General features: G+C 58.4%; 1 protein-coding gene across 3 annotated transcripts in view; it reads right to left on the bottom strand.

Annotated features, from left to right (window-relative positions):
* The window catches only part of TBC1D2B (TBC1 domain family member 2B), a 34915-nt gene that overhangs the window by 5636 nt on the left and 13038 nt on the right, over positions 1-16241 (bottom strand). For all 3 annotated transcript variants that reach the window (XM_024561991.4, XM_053913029.2, XM_053913030.2), the window contains exons 2-10: positions 14817-14970; positions 11005-11170; positions 9191-9351; positions 7164-7396; positions 6194-6589; positions 5532-5642; positions 4431-4624; positions 2868-3362; positions 1380-1497 (exon numbers count right to left, since the gene is read on the bottom strand). In XM_024561991.4, coding sequence (XP_024417759.3) covers positions 1380-1497; positions 2868-3362; positions 4431-4624; positions 5532-5642; positions 6194-6589; positions 7164-7396; positions 9191-9351; positions 11005-11170; positions 14817-14970 — 2028 coding nt within the window. The remainder of the gene's footprint in view (positions 1-1379; positions 1498-2867; positions 3363-4430; positions 4625-5531; positions 5643-6193; positions 6590-7163; positions 7397-9190; positions 9352-11004; positions 11171-14816; positions 14971-16241) is intronic.

Genomic DNA, 16241 nt, shown 5'->3' with positions numbered 1-16241 from the left:
AGGGCAGAGGCGGGGGTCATTCCGTCCTCGACATTCAGGTGAGCACTATGTATCTGTACGCGCCTCCCGCCTGGCAGTGGAGAGACAGGTGGCTGGACCGGGGCTGCCTGCAAGGGGCTGTACGCTGGCAAGACCACGTAAGGGCCATGGGGCTCCTGCTGCTGGGAGTGTGGGGCCGAGGACGCCCACCAGGAGGGGGCTGGGGAGCTGGCCCTGCCTTCTCTCCCCCACGGGTCCTGCGGCAGATGGAGAGGCTGCCGGGAATTTGGCTGAGGGCTGGGGAGGGTGAGGAATGGCTGTCTCATTCACCTCTGCGGCCTCGGCGCCTGGCAAGGTCCCGGCCTCCAGCTGGGCTCAACAGAGGGACCGGACAGGAAATGTCTGAACCATGAAGGAGGGGAGGGCTGGGCGCTGGGTCCTGGGGGCAGGCGTCTGGCAGGGATTTGCAAGCACAGCTCGTTCGGCAGAGCACCAAGGCCACCCATTTAGGAGGCGCGGTGCAGTGCCCATCGGATGGGGGCAGTCGGATGTGATGCAGCCTTCGGCTGATGGGCCTGGACGGGTACCCGCCTGCGGGGACGCAGGAGGTCGCCTGGGCTGCCAGGGAGCCTGCCAACCTGCCCCCTACACTGAAATGTGTCGGCATTAAGGGAAAAAGGACAATGGGGAATATGCAAAAATGCTCCTTCTATTCCCGCCACTTTCACAGTGGGGGGAGGGGCGTCTCCTCAGAGTTCACCGGGGTGTTTGCAGCACAACGGGAGGCAGTTTGCTCTCAGATCTGCACTTAAACCAGGCCTCCCCTTGGCCTGTAACAACATTAACAATAATGGCACTGAGTTCTGGCGACGTCTTCAGCATTACCACCAGAATCCACCCTCAGACACTCTTACAGATGGGGAAACTGAGGCAGGGGGTGCGTGTCTGGGGGCTGAGCGTGAGGCCCTCGGCCGGGCCCCTCACGGAGGCAGAGCTGCAACTGGAAAGCAAACTCAGCCTGGGGCCGCTAACCACAGAGGGACTTCCCCCTGGCCCACGGTCACCCTGGCGACTGCAGCCGAGCAGCCAGGCAGCTGACAGGACGCAGCCCAGGGGCCAGGACAGGAAGGACTGCAGCACTCAGCAGACGCTGCCCGGCCGTGTGCTGGGGGGCAGTACGGAGCTGTGACCGGGAATGGCAGTTCACACTGGGACCTGGGCCAGGGCGAGCTCTCCCTGGCGGACAGCAGCCTGTCCCCACAGCCCCGCCTCCTGGGCCTCACTGGGGCCAGTCCAGGCTGAGCCCGCGCCCAGGAAGCCTTGCCCACAGGCTGCGCTTGGGCTGCCTTCCTGCTCTCCTTCCCCAACTGGCCAGGGAAGCACCGTGTTTGCAGCCGTACCTGGGATCCCAGAAGCGTCTTTGTGTAATAGTCCCGAGGCATGAAGACCTCCACGATGGTGACCAGGCACCAGAAGGCGTCCTCCTGTTCCAGGTACAGGAGGGCCACGGCCACCAGCCTGCAAGCACAGGGAGACACGTGAGCGCCGCCAGCAGGTGCCACGTCCTCATGGCCATGGCTCCCGCTGGCGCTCCCACAGTTGGCCCCCCGAGCAGCAGGGCCACACTCCCGCCCCCAGCTCAGTTCTGGCAGGTGGATGATGACAGCGTTTCCCGGTGACCAACAGCCTTGGGAAAAGGAGTTTGCAGGGTCAGACTTTTGCTACAGCAGCTAATTCTCCGAGTTCGTGGTTCAAGGCGTTCCGACTCATCCTTTTATGCACAAGGCCCAGAGCTGACATGAGAGGCAAACACATGATGTTTTGCTTAAAAAGGAGCCTCAGACCCACGAACGCTGAGGGCTGGCACGCGGCTGGGGACCGGCCGCCACATGGACAGTTTCAGATTCACAATGGGGACTTGGGTCTGGCCGCCACCAACGCTGTCACGAGTCACGGGGGTGACTTGTCAGCTGGGCGCTCCGGGTGCTCTGGGCAGGGGAGGAATGGTGAGGCGGGGGAAGCCCCTCTCTCAGAAACCCAGACCCTCGGCCTGCGCAGGAGGCTCCTGTGTGTGACTCGCGGGAAAGCCCCAAAGCCACTTCTCTTTTTTCTCCCTTAGCGGAAATGATAATGTCTTCGAGTGAAACTAAAAGGTTATGAAAAGGGCGCTGGGGCAGGTGGCGCAGGCACCGGTGGGACCGAGAGCTGAAGGCGGGGACGGCAGCCACGGACGAGCAGGGAATTCCCGAAGAGTGCACAGTGTCTGTGCACTCCTCTGCCCACATCTCCTGCCACCCGGGCCACATGCTGTCAAGGCACAGACAGGACACCGAAGGGGCGCTCTGCCCTGGCCACTTCCCGACTCACAGAGATCCTACACACACAGGAGGGCCACGGTGTTCGCATCACGCAGGAGACACGCGTGACGTCACTCTGGTCAAAGCCTGCGTGTGACAAGAACCACGAGGAAGGGAAAAGAGACACCTAACAGTCTCTCATCAACGGGACCTCAGTTTGTTTCTCCCCATCACTCCAGAACCGGGGCAACTGCACAGTGAAAACTAGTGGAGCCCTGGCCAGGGGCTCGGTTGGAGCACCATCCCTTGCACCAGAAGGTTGTGGGTTCGATCCCCAGTCGGGGTGTGTGTGGGAGGCAACTGATCTCTCTCTCTCTCTCTCTCTGTGTCGCTCTCCCTAAAGTCAATACCCATATCCTAGGGGGAGGATTAAAAAAAAAAAGTGAAAAATAGCTGACTGCAAGCAGGTCCTTCTTTCCGGGGAAACACTGGGTTTTCTAGGCTAAGCAGGAGGGGAGGGAGCTGCAGGCAGAGCCTGGAGCCCACAGACCAGCAGCATGGTCAGCGGGGCACCCTGGGGCGAGCACGCACCTGTTGAGGCCCTGGCAGTAGCCAATGTCCGGGTTCCGCCAGGAGAAGGCCAGCAGCACGTTGCGTAACTTCTGGATGCCTTCCGAGGTGAGGCAGGAGTAATGCTTGTTGTTGGGCAGCGTCCGCAGCAGGTCCAGCTCGATCTGCTTGGAGGCCGGGTTCTGCTTCTCCAGCGCCTTCTGCAACAGGGCCTGGAAGTAGCCGGGCGGCACGCCGTCCCTGAACTTGCGGGTGTGTAGGTCCACGCACCACTTCCACACTGTGGAGCGGTGCTCGTGCGGGATGCCCGCCCGGATCAGGCTCTTCAGCTCTGGCGAGCGCGCCATCTCGCGGTTCATCGTGCTGGCGAAGTAGTTCTCCCACTTGACGCCGGTGGACACCTCCTGCGTTTCCGTGAGGTGCAGGCTCTTCAGGTCCAGCGCCCGCACCTTGGCCACCAACTTCTCCTCCTCGTCGTCCTCGGGGACCGTCCTGAACCCGTAAATGTCGTACTCACTGGGGACAAGAGCAACAGGGAAAACGGAATGATGGGATCTCGGCAGGAGAACCAAAGAGAGAACCTAGAAGTGAGCTCAGGCCGTTTCATGCACCACCAGGCCTTTCGACCCCGTGAGGAAGTGAAGTTCGGCATGAACAGGGTGAGGGAGACGGGCTCTCTGCGTGGGGAAAAAATTCAGTTTAACTCTTTTTTTTAACCCTCACCTGAGGGTATTTTTTTCTGCTTTTTCACAAAGAGAGAAGGGAGAGAGAGAAGCATCGACTGGTCACCTGCTGGTACTCGGCAGACCAGGGATCGAACCCTCAACCTTTCGGTTATAGGACGCAGCTCCAACCAACCGAGCCACACTGGCCGGGGCACATTAAACTTCTTCTTCATACCACACAGCAAAAAACTAATTCCAGCCCTGGCTGGCATGGCTCAGTGGATTGAGCACCAGCCTACAAATCAAAGGGTGGCCAGTTCAATTCCCAGTCAGGGCACAGGCCTGTGTTGCGGACCAGGTCCCCAGTATGGGGAGCACAAGAGGCAACCACACATTGATATTTCTCTCCCTCTCTTTCTCCCTCCCTTCCCCTCTCTAAAAAATAAATAAATAAAAATTTTTCTTAAAAAAGAGAACTAATTCTAGATGATTTAAAGCCCGAAAGGTAAAAAGCACAGAAGAAGACACAAGCAACACCACAGAAACACGGCTGACACATTCTGCCACATGAACATGGTGGGGCGCATCATGCAGGTACACGCACAGCCGCTGCGTCTGAACAGCGTCGCTGTGAAAGGCAGAGATAAGGGAGAAAACCGACTCGGAGCTGTCCAGGAGAAGGGGCGCTCAGCCTGCAGAGGCACCGTGTGAGGTGGCAGGAGGAACCTGCCAGCAGATGGGCTTAGTTCCGGAGCACAGACAGGGAGGTCATCCCAGGTGGTTGGGTGGGCCCAGCGTCACCAGGGAGCCCTCAGAGGTAGAAGAGAAACAGCCGAGCCGACCAGACAGGCGCAGAGATGGTAGAGGCGGGGGAGACACAGAGGAATCGCTGCAGCCACACCCCCAGCAGCCGAGCTACCTGACGAGATGAGGCTTGACGAAGGCCTGCTCCGGCTGCTCCGAGCCTTCGACCTGCAGCGCATCCTCCAGGAGCTGGGCGATGACATCGCGGGCCGGCCCCTGCTCCTCGGAGCAGACTGGGGTCTTCATCTCCTGCAGCAGGATCAGGTACTTGCTCTCTATCTGGCAGAGCTTGGCTTCCAGGCTGGAGTACTGCAGAGAAATTGGCGGTTACCTCCACCCGGGAGGGCCCACGGGAAAAGCAAGCCTTCCGCACCGCAGCCGCCAAGGAGGGACAAGCCCCAAAGTGCTGGGAAGGGAGCCAGAGACACGAAATCAGGGACAAGGGGCGAATGCATGCCACAGGCCGCCTGCCGTGGGCCCCTCCCCTCTACGGGGTCTGGCACAGGACAGCTGCTGCCAATAAGATGCCAACACAGGCGTCCGTTCTGGACGGGGCACAGGTGGCCATCAGGGAGGTCAGGGGGAGTGTGCGTGGCAGGTGGGCAGCCTCCCCGAGCTACACCAACACCTTCTGAGGACCATGACCCAGCACTGGCCCCCGAATGCCATGGTGCCAGGCAGATGAAACAGAACCGCCCTGGAGATCACACAGCACGAGGTTTGGGAGGCGGCTCTGGAGGCCATCTGGGAGGTGCAGTGTCCCGGAACTTCGCAGGACGGTCCCTGCGGTGTTTGTGACATCGTTACCCTTGGTGAAGCCTGCCGCACCCACTGTGGTGTCTGACCCTCCCGGTGACCCTGCCAGAGGGGCCCCCCCGCCCCCACCCCCACCCCCCGCCCGTATCCTCCTCACCAGCCCCGTCGGCCATGCAGGCGACCTGTGTCTGCGCACACGGAGTAGCGTGTGTTGCTGTCGGTTCCCTCCCATAAGCTCCCTCCCGAGTGCGAAGGGAGGCGCCCCTGCAGGCACTGCCCTCCACCTTCACCGCAGCCAGCGAGGCAGCAGCGCCTCACACTGCACCCATCCTATGTAGATTCTGGAGTCCGCGACCACCGCCCTGCCAGCATGGGTGCCGAGCTGGGTTTCCAGCATGTTCTACGCAGCTCCCAAACCTCACCTGCTGCAGGGTAATGGGACACACCCACCCTGACCCACCTTGGCCAGGAGATCCCGCTCTCTCCTTTCTGCATTCCTCCGCAGCGCCGAGAGTTCCAAAATTTCCTTATTTAGAAATTTATTTTGGGTTTTGTACCCCTGTAGGTTATCCTGTTGAAAAAAAACATGCATCGATTCATATTGGTTGAACGTTGACTGATTATTCATACAGCTGATATTTCGCTGCCTCACCAAATAGCCCTGTGGAGCCAGAGCCAGTTCTGAGGAACTGAAAGCTGATTATCAGGCAGTTTCTGAGGAGTCTTTGGGGCCACCCTCAGCAGCAGCAGCAGGCAGGCGGGGCCCACTGCTGTGTCAGGGGAGAGGGGGAAATGAAATTATTTCATGTGGTGATTTTCCTGAATTGGCCACAGAGGAACAAGATGCAGCCTCTGTGGGTTATGTGGAATGAGGAAGCCCTAGGGTGTACAAACAGACATCTCGGCAGCCTGGAAGCCAGAGAGGGGAGAGAGCTGAAACTGCCGGAGCAATGGCAACATCGCTGGGCTGCCTCCCATTCCCCAGAGCAGCTCCCTAGGAGACTAGCAACTTTTTGATTGTAGCTCGTGGAGGCCAGTAGACGTCAAGTGACATCAACGGAGACACTGGGAAGGGGTTTGGGGCCTCTGGCCCCAGCAATGAGAGCCCACGCCCGCTCTCACCTTCAGCCGGTCCAGCTCCAATTGGTCCCGGCCAGCAGGGGCGGCGGAGGGAGAGGCGGGTGGCCAGATGGGAGAGGCTGCGCCGTTCTCGCACTCGCTGAGCTGCCGAGACAGCTTCATGATAACCTCGTCCTTGGCCTGGATGGTCTCCATCAGCATCCCCAGCTTCTCGTTGAGCTCGCCCACGGTGCTCTTCAGCGTCCGCAGCTCCTGCCGCAGGCTGTCCTTCTCCAGGCCAAACCTCTCCAGCTGGCTGGCAAGGCCCAGGATCTGGTCGTCCTTCTGGTGCAGAAGCTCAAGCGTGTCCTGGGGGACCCCATCACAGAGCCGGCTGCTGGTGAAGTATTTGTCATACTGGGAGGACCGCACGGTCTGCTGCAGCAGACGCACCAGCTCCTGCAGCAAGGGCGGACGGGAGGGGAGGGGGAGAGCGGAACCGTGAGAAGGCCACGCAGTGTGACCGCTGGAACCGTGGAACCTGAGTGAACACAGAACTGTTATTGGGAGCCGTTATTTTAACACCGAACTTCCTCTTGAAGGATGTCAGAAATGAAGAGGAAAAAAACCTATTCCAGCAAGACGGTCAGCGGGGAACGATCACCGGAAACAGGAAGTAATGGGCACATACACAGCAATTCGCAATGGTTCCGGGTGGGCGCTCACCCGCGCCCGACGCCGTGAGCTGGAACATCGAGCCACCGGCCTGCCGAGCGAGGAAGGGGCTCAGGGCTCATGAGCTCAGAAGGAAACTGGTTTTTAATAAGACGTGGAGAGGCATCTAATTACTGTTCCTAGGCTGCTCAGGGCAGGAGAAAGTGGGGTGCAGACTTCGCCCTCCTCTGGCCACGCGAGGGGTCCACGCTCCCCTTGGAAAGGCTCGTGTCTCGGACACGAGATCAGGCCCAGCGGCCATGGGAAGGGTTAAGGCCCCAGCGCGATGTGGAAGGAGGCGGGTGCGAGGGGCAGTTACCTTCTGGCTGGACAAGTCTTTCTGCAAGCGCTCCAGCTCCTCCTGCTGGCTCTGCACCTGCTGCCGCACTTCCGGGGCCAGCCTGCCCGCGCTGCCACTGCCCGAGGTCGCCTCGGGAGCAGGGTCTCCGCTGCCGTGACGACTTTTGTACGAGCCAATCATGTCTCTCAAAGGGCGCCTTCCTTTGTAGGGAACCCGACCAAAATCAAAGGAAAATCCCGAGCCAGTTGCCCCTACGGAGAAACAAGACTTGCTTTTCAAGGGCAGGCCTGGCCCTCCTGTGGGGAACCCCCACAGCACAGGCTGGGTGCACGCCCACCCCCCCAGAGCCGCCTTTGCCCCTCAGTCCCGGTGACAGCCGCGCCTGAGTCAGATGCGCTTCCCCACAGAGGCTTCCTTATGAGACTCCACCCCGTGGTTACTTTAAAACAACACCCTGTCGTCTGATTGCCCAATCTCTGCCTTAAGACAGATAAAAAGGGCCCAGTGCAGGTGGGCACCAACGATGAATTGGTGACAGAACAATAGCTCTCCCAACATTCTCTGGGAACGCTGTTATTTTCCAAAATCCATCAATCCTTCTAAACGCTCATGGCTAACCCTCTGGGGCTAGCCTTGACATCACGGCTGCCTTCAGGAGGAAAGAGAATGGAGACCCAGGCCTGCGACGGACGTGGTTCTAGCACCCACAGCACCCTGGGCACATGCTGTCCCTGCCCCATGGAGCTCCCATGAGGCTGAGGGGCAGGACTCAGACATCAAGGGACACGTGGCCTCTGTCTTTGTCAATTCGTCCTTAGTGAGAAAAGCAGCAAAACAACCCCCAAAATGTATGTAACAACTATAAACACATTTTAAAGCACGCCTATATTCTCTTCCTTTAAAAATGGTACTTGAGCCCTAGCTGGTGTGGCTCAGTGGATTGAGCACGGGCCTATGAACCAAAGGGTTGCCAGTTCGATTCCCAGTCAGGGCACATGCCTGGGTTGCAGGCCAGGTCCCCAATAGGGGGCACATGAGAATCAACCACACATTGATGTTTCTCTCCCTTTCTTTCTCCTCTCTACAAATACATTTAAAAAACCTTAAACATCCATGCAAACGGATTGGGCTGATTCCCCTCTGCTTTTCCATATGTGGCATACAACCCACCCTCGCCCTCAACCCTGAATGTGGGCTGGCCTCTGCTCTAGCGGCCAGTGCGCAGGTCACACAGAGATGCCGGAGCGGGCTCAGAAACCCCAGAGAAATACACTTAGCAAAACCCACGGCAGGAAGACCGCGTTTGTTCAACGAGGCTGCAGAGAAAGGGAGGACCAGACAGACAGGGAGCTGCCAGGTGGAGGGACCCCAGGAGGACAGCGGCTGTGCACACCCACGGGCCGGTGGCAGCCAGTGTGGCCAGGCCGCCGGCAGGCAGATATTTAGGGAACACTGGGGAGTGAGATATTCTTCAAGACTTACTATAGCTGCTTTTAGGTAAACAGCGAAGTTGTTTTGTGGTTATAACTTTTTTTAAGAGTCCCTGTCTCGTAGAGACATGTATTAAAATATTACAGGCACTGGACTGATATCCAGAATTCCCTTGAAAATAACCCGGCTGATGCGGGCTGCAGGCTGCAGGGGGCAGTAGAGCCTGGAGGACATAAGAGAGGCCCCGAGTTCAGCTCTGCAGGGGCTGGATGGGGGGTTCTGCAGAATTCATGATGTCTGTCGTCGGCTCCCCTGTACGTATCACATTTCTAGAAATGACTTGTTTTGCTCTTTTAGCCAATATTTCTGTGAAGAACACCGTGGATGTCCCATCTCCTTGAAAAGTTTAGGAGCCCCCGGACGGGGCGGTCATTCATTTCCTGTAGCACCTCGTTTTCGTGCCTTTGGATTTCACCCCCCAAAAAACAATGAAGCCCCGGCCCCCGCTGGGCCATGTGCTTCTCTAAACGCCTGCTGGAAGGGCCTCCGCACCCCTGGTGGCTGAGGGGTGGCCGTGGGGGAAGGACCGGCCACAGGAGCTGCACACACCATACCTTTGCTTCCCTCGGGCGGCTGCTTCTTCCGCTCCTCCTGGACCTCGGACTCCTCCAGGTCCCTGGGGCTCGGGTCCAGCAGCTCCCACTCCTCGTGGGTGTAAAACACACTCTTCCGACTCTCATGCCCTCTTCCGGGGCGCAGGGAAGACATGGAGTTTCTGTTGGGAGCAAGGAAAGGTTATTGAGAAAACGTAATTGCACCTCTAGGCAGATGGCAACAGTGAAAAGATCTGATTAACACCCGATGCTGCCACCACCGCTGCCGGTACCGGGGAGGGTCGAGCGGCCACACGCAGGCTGGACAAGGGCGCCCACCCCAAGACCCCATGTTTCCCGAGTGACGTCTCGCACATGTGTGCACAAGGAGCCACAAACAACGACGTTCGTTACAGCACTCCACATTAGCAGAAAAGTGTGACAAACTTCCATCAACAGGGAAACAGACGGACCACAGCACATTCACACAAAGATCACACACCCTTTGAAATGAATGAACTCCCCCAACAGGTGTTCCCTGCGTGCCTGCGATGTGGCAGGCGCTACCGCAGGCATTTAGGATGAGCCAGACGGCACAACTAAGGTGCTCGTCCTTGCAGAATACATTTTCTAGCTAAAGCTACATGTATCGTATGGACAAATATTTTTTGAGGGGTGAGTAAAAAAGAATTAAAGAATGATATACGCAACAGGATATTGTGTCACGTTGTCGGGATGACACTATTATGATACGTTCACGGATACACACACACAAATTTACTACAAATAGTAGTAAAACTATTTTTAAAAATCTACACGTGAACGGTAATCACCAAACAGATGCTGGTTAGCTCTGTGAACGGTGAGGGAGGGACAGGGCCACGGAGGAGAAGGGCCTGAACTGTATCTGTGACGTTTTCATTGTCTCTTAGACGCAGCAGCAATGTGGCAGAATTATACAGCTGGGCAGGGCTACCCAGGACGTCACTGTGCCGTGGTCTGTTCACGTGTGTGCTACAAATACTTCAGGGAAACTTCTGGAAACAAGGTTGGGATGTCTGCTTCCAGTGGAGGCGGAATGAGAGGGACCGGACTCCCAGTCCCTGAGAAAACTGGAAAGCTGAACAAAATGGAGCAAACAGCGATTCTCAGGCACGGGACACCAGGCAGTGGCCTGAGAGGGACAAACAAGGGGAGCCCCACTCCCAGCCTGGACACAGTGTCCAGGCCTCGGGCAGGTAGGGAACCCAGGGGCGCCCACGGGGCACAGTGTGGGAGAGGACAGCCGGACAGAGAGAGGGCACGCCTCAGGGGCTCCCTGAGTCCCCAGCGCAGGACTGCAGGCTGTGTGTAAGAGCGTGCAGTGACTGGGAGGGACCCAGCTGGGAGGGCACGGGGAACAGTCCCGCAGGTGACACAGGGGCGGGAGCAGCGTCCAGCCCACCTGCCCCCGTGGGCGCACACCTGTGCCGGGGGCATCGCAGATGGCGCTCACACGCAGGTCACTGACGCTGCCCCCGAAGGCCGCTCTCATCCCACCTGACCAAACCTACACGGGGACTTCCAAAGTATCCGACTGCTCCTGCGCGATTACAGGTCGTCCCAGAACAAAGTTCAAGAGCATTTACAGAACACAAGGAGGTGCAGACTCACTCTACTGCTCCTCCGGGAGAAAACCTCCGGGCGTGCGGGGAACTGTGGAAATACTACGGACCACCGGGAGGAACACTGGTGACCGGGAACAGACACGGCAATGACAGATGGTAAAATTCACGCGCGTGATCACAACCAACACTGTCAGAAGCCCTGCGGGTTGGGGCGAAGCCGACACTCACTTCAGCTCAGCGCCCCACTGCTTCAAGGAGAAGTTGATGGAGTTCGGGTGCCCGGGGGCTGGCTGACTGGCAGCCTGCTCTCCCACCAGCTCCCCAGGGGCGGCCTCCACAGCTAGGACGGTCCTGGCTTTCTCTGCAGAGGCATTTGGGTGTGGGTTAACGAGATCTGAAAGAGAGGCAGACAAAGGTCAGGGACTCAAAGCTTCCACGTGGCACTTGGCATCTTCCAGCAAACACTGATAGATAAGCTGTGTGCAAACCGGTCCCAGATACACAGAGGCGTGGTTTTAACACCGACTGCGTGGAAACTTTGGGGTGGTTTCGGCGTTCTGCAGCCGATGGGGTCTAAGGCAGATCACCGTTTCTCAGAGGAAGGCTGTGAAATGCTCGAGCCACCAGGTGTTGGGAGCCCCGGCCCGGGGGTGGAGGAGACAGGGCTCCCAGAGGTGCCTTGTAGCTCAGTCCACCCGACATGGGCTGTGACGAGGTCCCTCACCGTCCTGACAAGGAGCAACATCCAACACAAGCTGGCAGGTGCAAAACGCAAAGTGCAGAACTGATCGCACCCGACTCCCTTTTCTCTAAGAAGTGGGGGAAACGCTGGCTGGTGTGGCTCAGTGGATGGAGCGCAGGCCTGCAAACCAAAAGGTCGCAGGTTCGACTACCAGTCAGGGCACATGCCTGGGTTGTGGGCTGGGTCCCCAGTAGGGAACACGTGAGGGGCAACCACACATTGCTGTTTCTCTCCCTCTCTTTCTCCTTCCCTTCCCCTGTCTCTAAAAAATAAATAAATAAAATCTTCAAAAAGAAAAAAAAGAAGGGGGGAAACACTAAAACAGAAATATCTGCCGTATCTGCACTAAGTGTGTGCGTCTCAGGCAGCGGTTCCGTGCACTCACAGCCACAGGCTTTTGGCTGTAGCCAAAGCGTGACCGGGCCGCACACTCTAACCCTCTGGGAAGCTGTTGGGATTTTTAAGGTTGAAATTGTATAATAGAAATGCTGCTTCGACATGACAATACTCTGTTATTTAACAAATAAGTAATAACACTTTGCATCAAATAACGTGCTCCTTGCTTCCAACACCGCAGCACCAGTGGACGGGCCGCAGTGAGACAAGGTGGGCCGTGGGACAGCTGTTGAAAGGACCTCCTGCACTCGGGGGTGGCAGTGTGTCCTCTCTTCGCGCGCTTACAACTTCCCGCGATAGAAACAAACTTTTTACAGTTTGGACAAGAAAGTCTCCACCCACGAGGGGTTTGTATTCTCTCAACAACCCCCGCTCTCTGAGAAGAGGCGCGTTCACAGCAGATGGTGATTCACCGCCATGCCTAGGCGGCCCCGTCCGTGAAAACAGGCTCAGAATGGGGCTGCTGAGCGAAGCGGCCGAGAAGGAACGTCTTTCCAACCACCGGACATGCACCCTGGCCCCGCAGGGCCCTGGCAGAGAGAGCGCGGCCCAGGAAACACAGGCTGAGGGGACCCGAGAGGTCACCTGTTCCCAACGAGAACACCTCCCGGGGGCTCTCGCTGTGCGTCCGCGTGGGAAGGAGCGCTCTGGGAAAGTGTCCTTCTGTGGCGTGAAGAGGGGCCCCTGCGTGTCTGGCAGGGGCACTTGGCTGTGGCCGGGAGTCAACACAGGAAAGCCAGAGGGGCGGGTGGGAGTGGAGAGCAAGCTCGAGTCAAGGAGGCCCGAAGTCATAACCCGCCCCAGACTCCCATTTCCCGGTTCCGATGACTGTCACCTGCCCTGCACAGCACCAGGCGCTGAGGGCACAACACAGACAGAGCCGGGGCCCTAACGGAGGGCACGCCTCCAGGAGAGGGACCCAGTTATAGGGCGTGCACTGAGCCCCAGGGCGCCAGCCCCTCCTCGGGCTGTGGGGCCCCAGGCGACAGAGGCCAGGGGCTGTGAGTGGGGGGGCTTCCCCCCTCACACTTCCCTATGTGGTGGCTGCTCTTCAGAGCTTGCTTGGAAGAGGAGTTCCCACAAACAAACAAAACAAGTTCCAATACCACTAGGGGGGACCATCGCCCCGGCCTGCTTCACTTGTCAGGACAGGAAAGCCCATGGCCAGGGCACGGACGTGGCCACCTGTCCCACGGTGGACCAGACACGGCCGGTGCCGGGACCGCAGGGGCAGGAGGGGTGAAACCGCCCCCTGCCCCCTGACCCCTGCCTGGCTCCTGCAGGGCTGGCCTTTCCCACCCCCTCAGGGGCAAAGCAGAACAATTCCTTTAAAAAAAAAAATTTATTAAAGAGAGAGAGAAGGAGAGGAACGTTGCTTTGTTGCCCAGCTTATCTACGCACTCACTGGCTGCTGCTTTTGTGTGCCTGACTGGGGATGGGACTCAACAAGGCAGGAAATAAACATAAGCCCCTTCTCCCACTGCGGGCTGGCAGCCAGGCCGACGGCGGCCCCTGCCCGGGGTCCAAGTGTCATCAGAAAACCCTGAGATTACCCAGAAAACCACAGACCTTGCAGCAGCTCCCTCCCGCCCACAGGGGAGAGGCCTGGTGGGGAAGTCGGGACCCGCGGGGAGGGGTGGAGAAAAGGGGCCGAGGACAAGGAGGATGTTGGCAACAGAGACCATTTGCTAAATGCGATTACTTGAGGGGAAACAGAAGCTCTTTCCCAGTTTTGCCGTTACTGTTATTTTTGTCTGGTTTTCGGTATTGAGAAGGCCGTGTGACACCTGTCTGAGTAAAAACACAGGGCTGGCTTCTGGCCAATACACACGGCGTTCAGGGAACGGCCTCACAAGGGATGAGCGGTGGGGGGCGGGGGTGGGGTGGGGTGGGGGAGAGACACTGACCGGTTTCCTCCCGTACACACCACGACAGGGAATCGTACCCACAACCTTCTGGTGCACAGGACGGCCCTCCAATGGACTGGGCCACCCAGCCAGGGTCGACCTTCCACATTCTTTGTCAACACTTTCAAATGCCTACAGGACAACCGTGAGCGAGCTGTGGGCCACAGTTGTTACGTTCCCGGTTCTGATTCCCGCACAGCCTGCTAAAGCCAGCGCAGCCTCAGCTTCCTGGGTCGGCGGGAGCCTGTCCCACAGGACGTCCGTGGGGGCCCCCTCCCCTGCTCGCCCTGCTGCCTCCACAGGCCCAGAGCCTGTGCGCACAGCACGACTTTTTTTCATCAAAAGCACTATGATGGTGGCTTTAAAAAAGCTCAGTCAACAGTCACAAATCTTATGACCCAAACATCGAGGCTGTAGGCTTGGAAACAGGGCACCCGCTCCGCTCGCATGCAGTGAGGGGGGAAGACGCTGTGGAAACGCCCGGCAGCTCTTCCAGGAGGAGGGCTGGCGGGCGCGAGGCACAGGCTGCAGCTCCCATGTGCCAGGGGGCAGCCCTGCCAACAAGGTCTCCATGGGCGGAAACGAGGCTGGCGGGACAATTGGGGTTTGCGGGGAAAAGACACATAAAAGTCTGAGGAGCCCTGTGAGTCAGGGACGCACCGCAGACCTGGAGGAAATTGGGTTGGAGTTTGACAGAGAAACCCTTCCTCGGACATGTCAGCAGTCATGGTGGGCCCTGGGAGCAAGTCTGCCCCTGGAGTCGCGCAGCCGACCGACCTCAGTGGCGGCATCTCCGAGGGGCGCTTGGCACAGGCCTGGCCCGACGCCCGAGGGCGTCACTAGGCTGGAACCCACGTCTGGGCGTAGAGGTGCACAGGAAGGGTGGAGAGCTGCGCGCTCACGAGGGGCCGTAGCTGCAATGTTCATTCCGAGCTCCCCTGCTCGGGCAGGTCACTGCGTCACAGCTGACACCGGTCCCTCCGGGTCTGACTCACCTGTGCTGTCTCTGGCCACTAGGCCCTTGGAGGAGTCCCCCCGGGTGGGGGAGGTCCTGCTGACCCGCTTTGCCGCGTCCAGGCCGTTGCAGTATTCCCATCTCTTCTGCTGCAGCTCCTGCAGCCAGTACGTCATGAGCTGGCGATTGGGCGCCTAGAAAGGGGAGGAGGGAAGAAGTGTCACATCTACCGAAGACATGCAGGGCTCAGACCATCGATGCTTCGTGAGGGCAGGCTGAGCACCTCGCCACCCAAGAGTAAGTGTGAGGAAGAACAGCTCAAAGAATTTTTCAATTTCACAATTAGTAGCTTTTGCTCACAAGCTGTTCAGGCAAACAGCAACTTTAACATAAAGAACGTCCCCTAATCCTAAGAAATCTTTTTGAATTCTAAAATTACGGTATGATACAACACACCATTTTCCTTGAGAGGTTGTAGGGAGGCTTGCCATTCCTGAGTGCCGTTAAGCTCTTCCTCACCAGATCCTGGCTCACACGGCACCGATGACGCCCCCGTCAGATCCACGACGGCCCTGCCCCTCCGCCGGCGCCAGCACCGCGTACAGAGAAAAGTGCGGATTAAACGGCGGCAGGTATATGCGTGGCAGTGGCTGCAATTTCCTCCAATGGATGACACAGCCCTGGCACCCTCGTCCACTGCGGGAGGCAAGTCTGGTGGGGCGCCAGCCGGGTGGTCCCTTGTCCGTACACAGTTACCGAGGACCGCCAGCCGTGCTCCGAGGCCCTCACCCAGGACGAGTGACAGCGCATGTCACACAGAAACCTGCCCGCAAACCTCGACAGGCTTTATTTGTCACTGCCAATAGTGGAAAACAAGCCCATGTCCAAAGCCTGGTGGACGGATACACTGCGCTGACCTACACCACGGAGTCCACTCACCGATGAGAAAGAGCCACCCGCGGATTCTCCCGACATGGATGAACATTCAGTGCACGTGCGACAGAAGCCGGATGTGAAAAGCCACCTACGTCCTGTGTGATTCTACACAGGTAATGCAGGGTGACAAGCACGGAAAACAAATCTGGTTGCCAGGACTGGGGGGACGGCAGTGGCAGACTGCCGGGGCGGCACGCGGGAATCTGGGGTGACCGAGGGTCTGCACCCTGACCGTGGTGCTGGTCAGGAGCCTACGCGTTGGCCACATGCACAGAACTATGCGCGACAAAGAGGGAATCTTGCTGCCTGCACATCGAGAAAGAAATCAGCCAGGAGGAGGAGGGACACCAAGAAATGAATTAGTCGTAAACAAGCTGGAAGGAGCCTCGCAAAGGGTGCGGGGGCGTGACTGCGGGAAGCTCCCCTATACGGCATCCAGGGTGGTGAGCAGACCTCAGGCGCGAGGCTCCCGGGACCAGAGGCATGTGGAAGAGTGCCTACCAGCTCTGACAGCAGGGGACAGGCCCGG

The sequence above is a fragment of the Desmodus rotundus genome, chromosome 10 (genome assembly GCF_022682495.2).
Source record: "Desmodus rotundus isolate HL8 chromosome 10, HLdesRot8A.1, whole genome shotgun sequence".
Lineage (NCBI taxonomy): Eukaryota > Metazoa > Chordata > Mammalia > Chiroptera > Phyllostomidae > Desmodus > Desmodus rotundus.
This window is presented reverse-complemented; position numbering and strand designations above follow the sequence as displayed.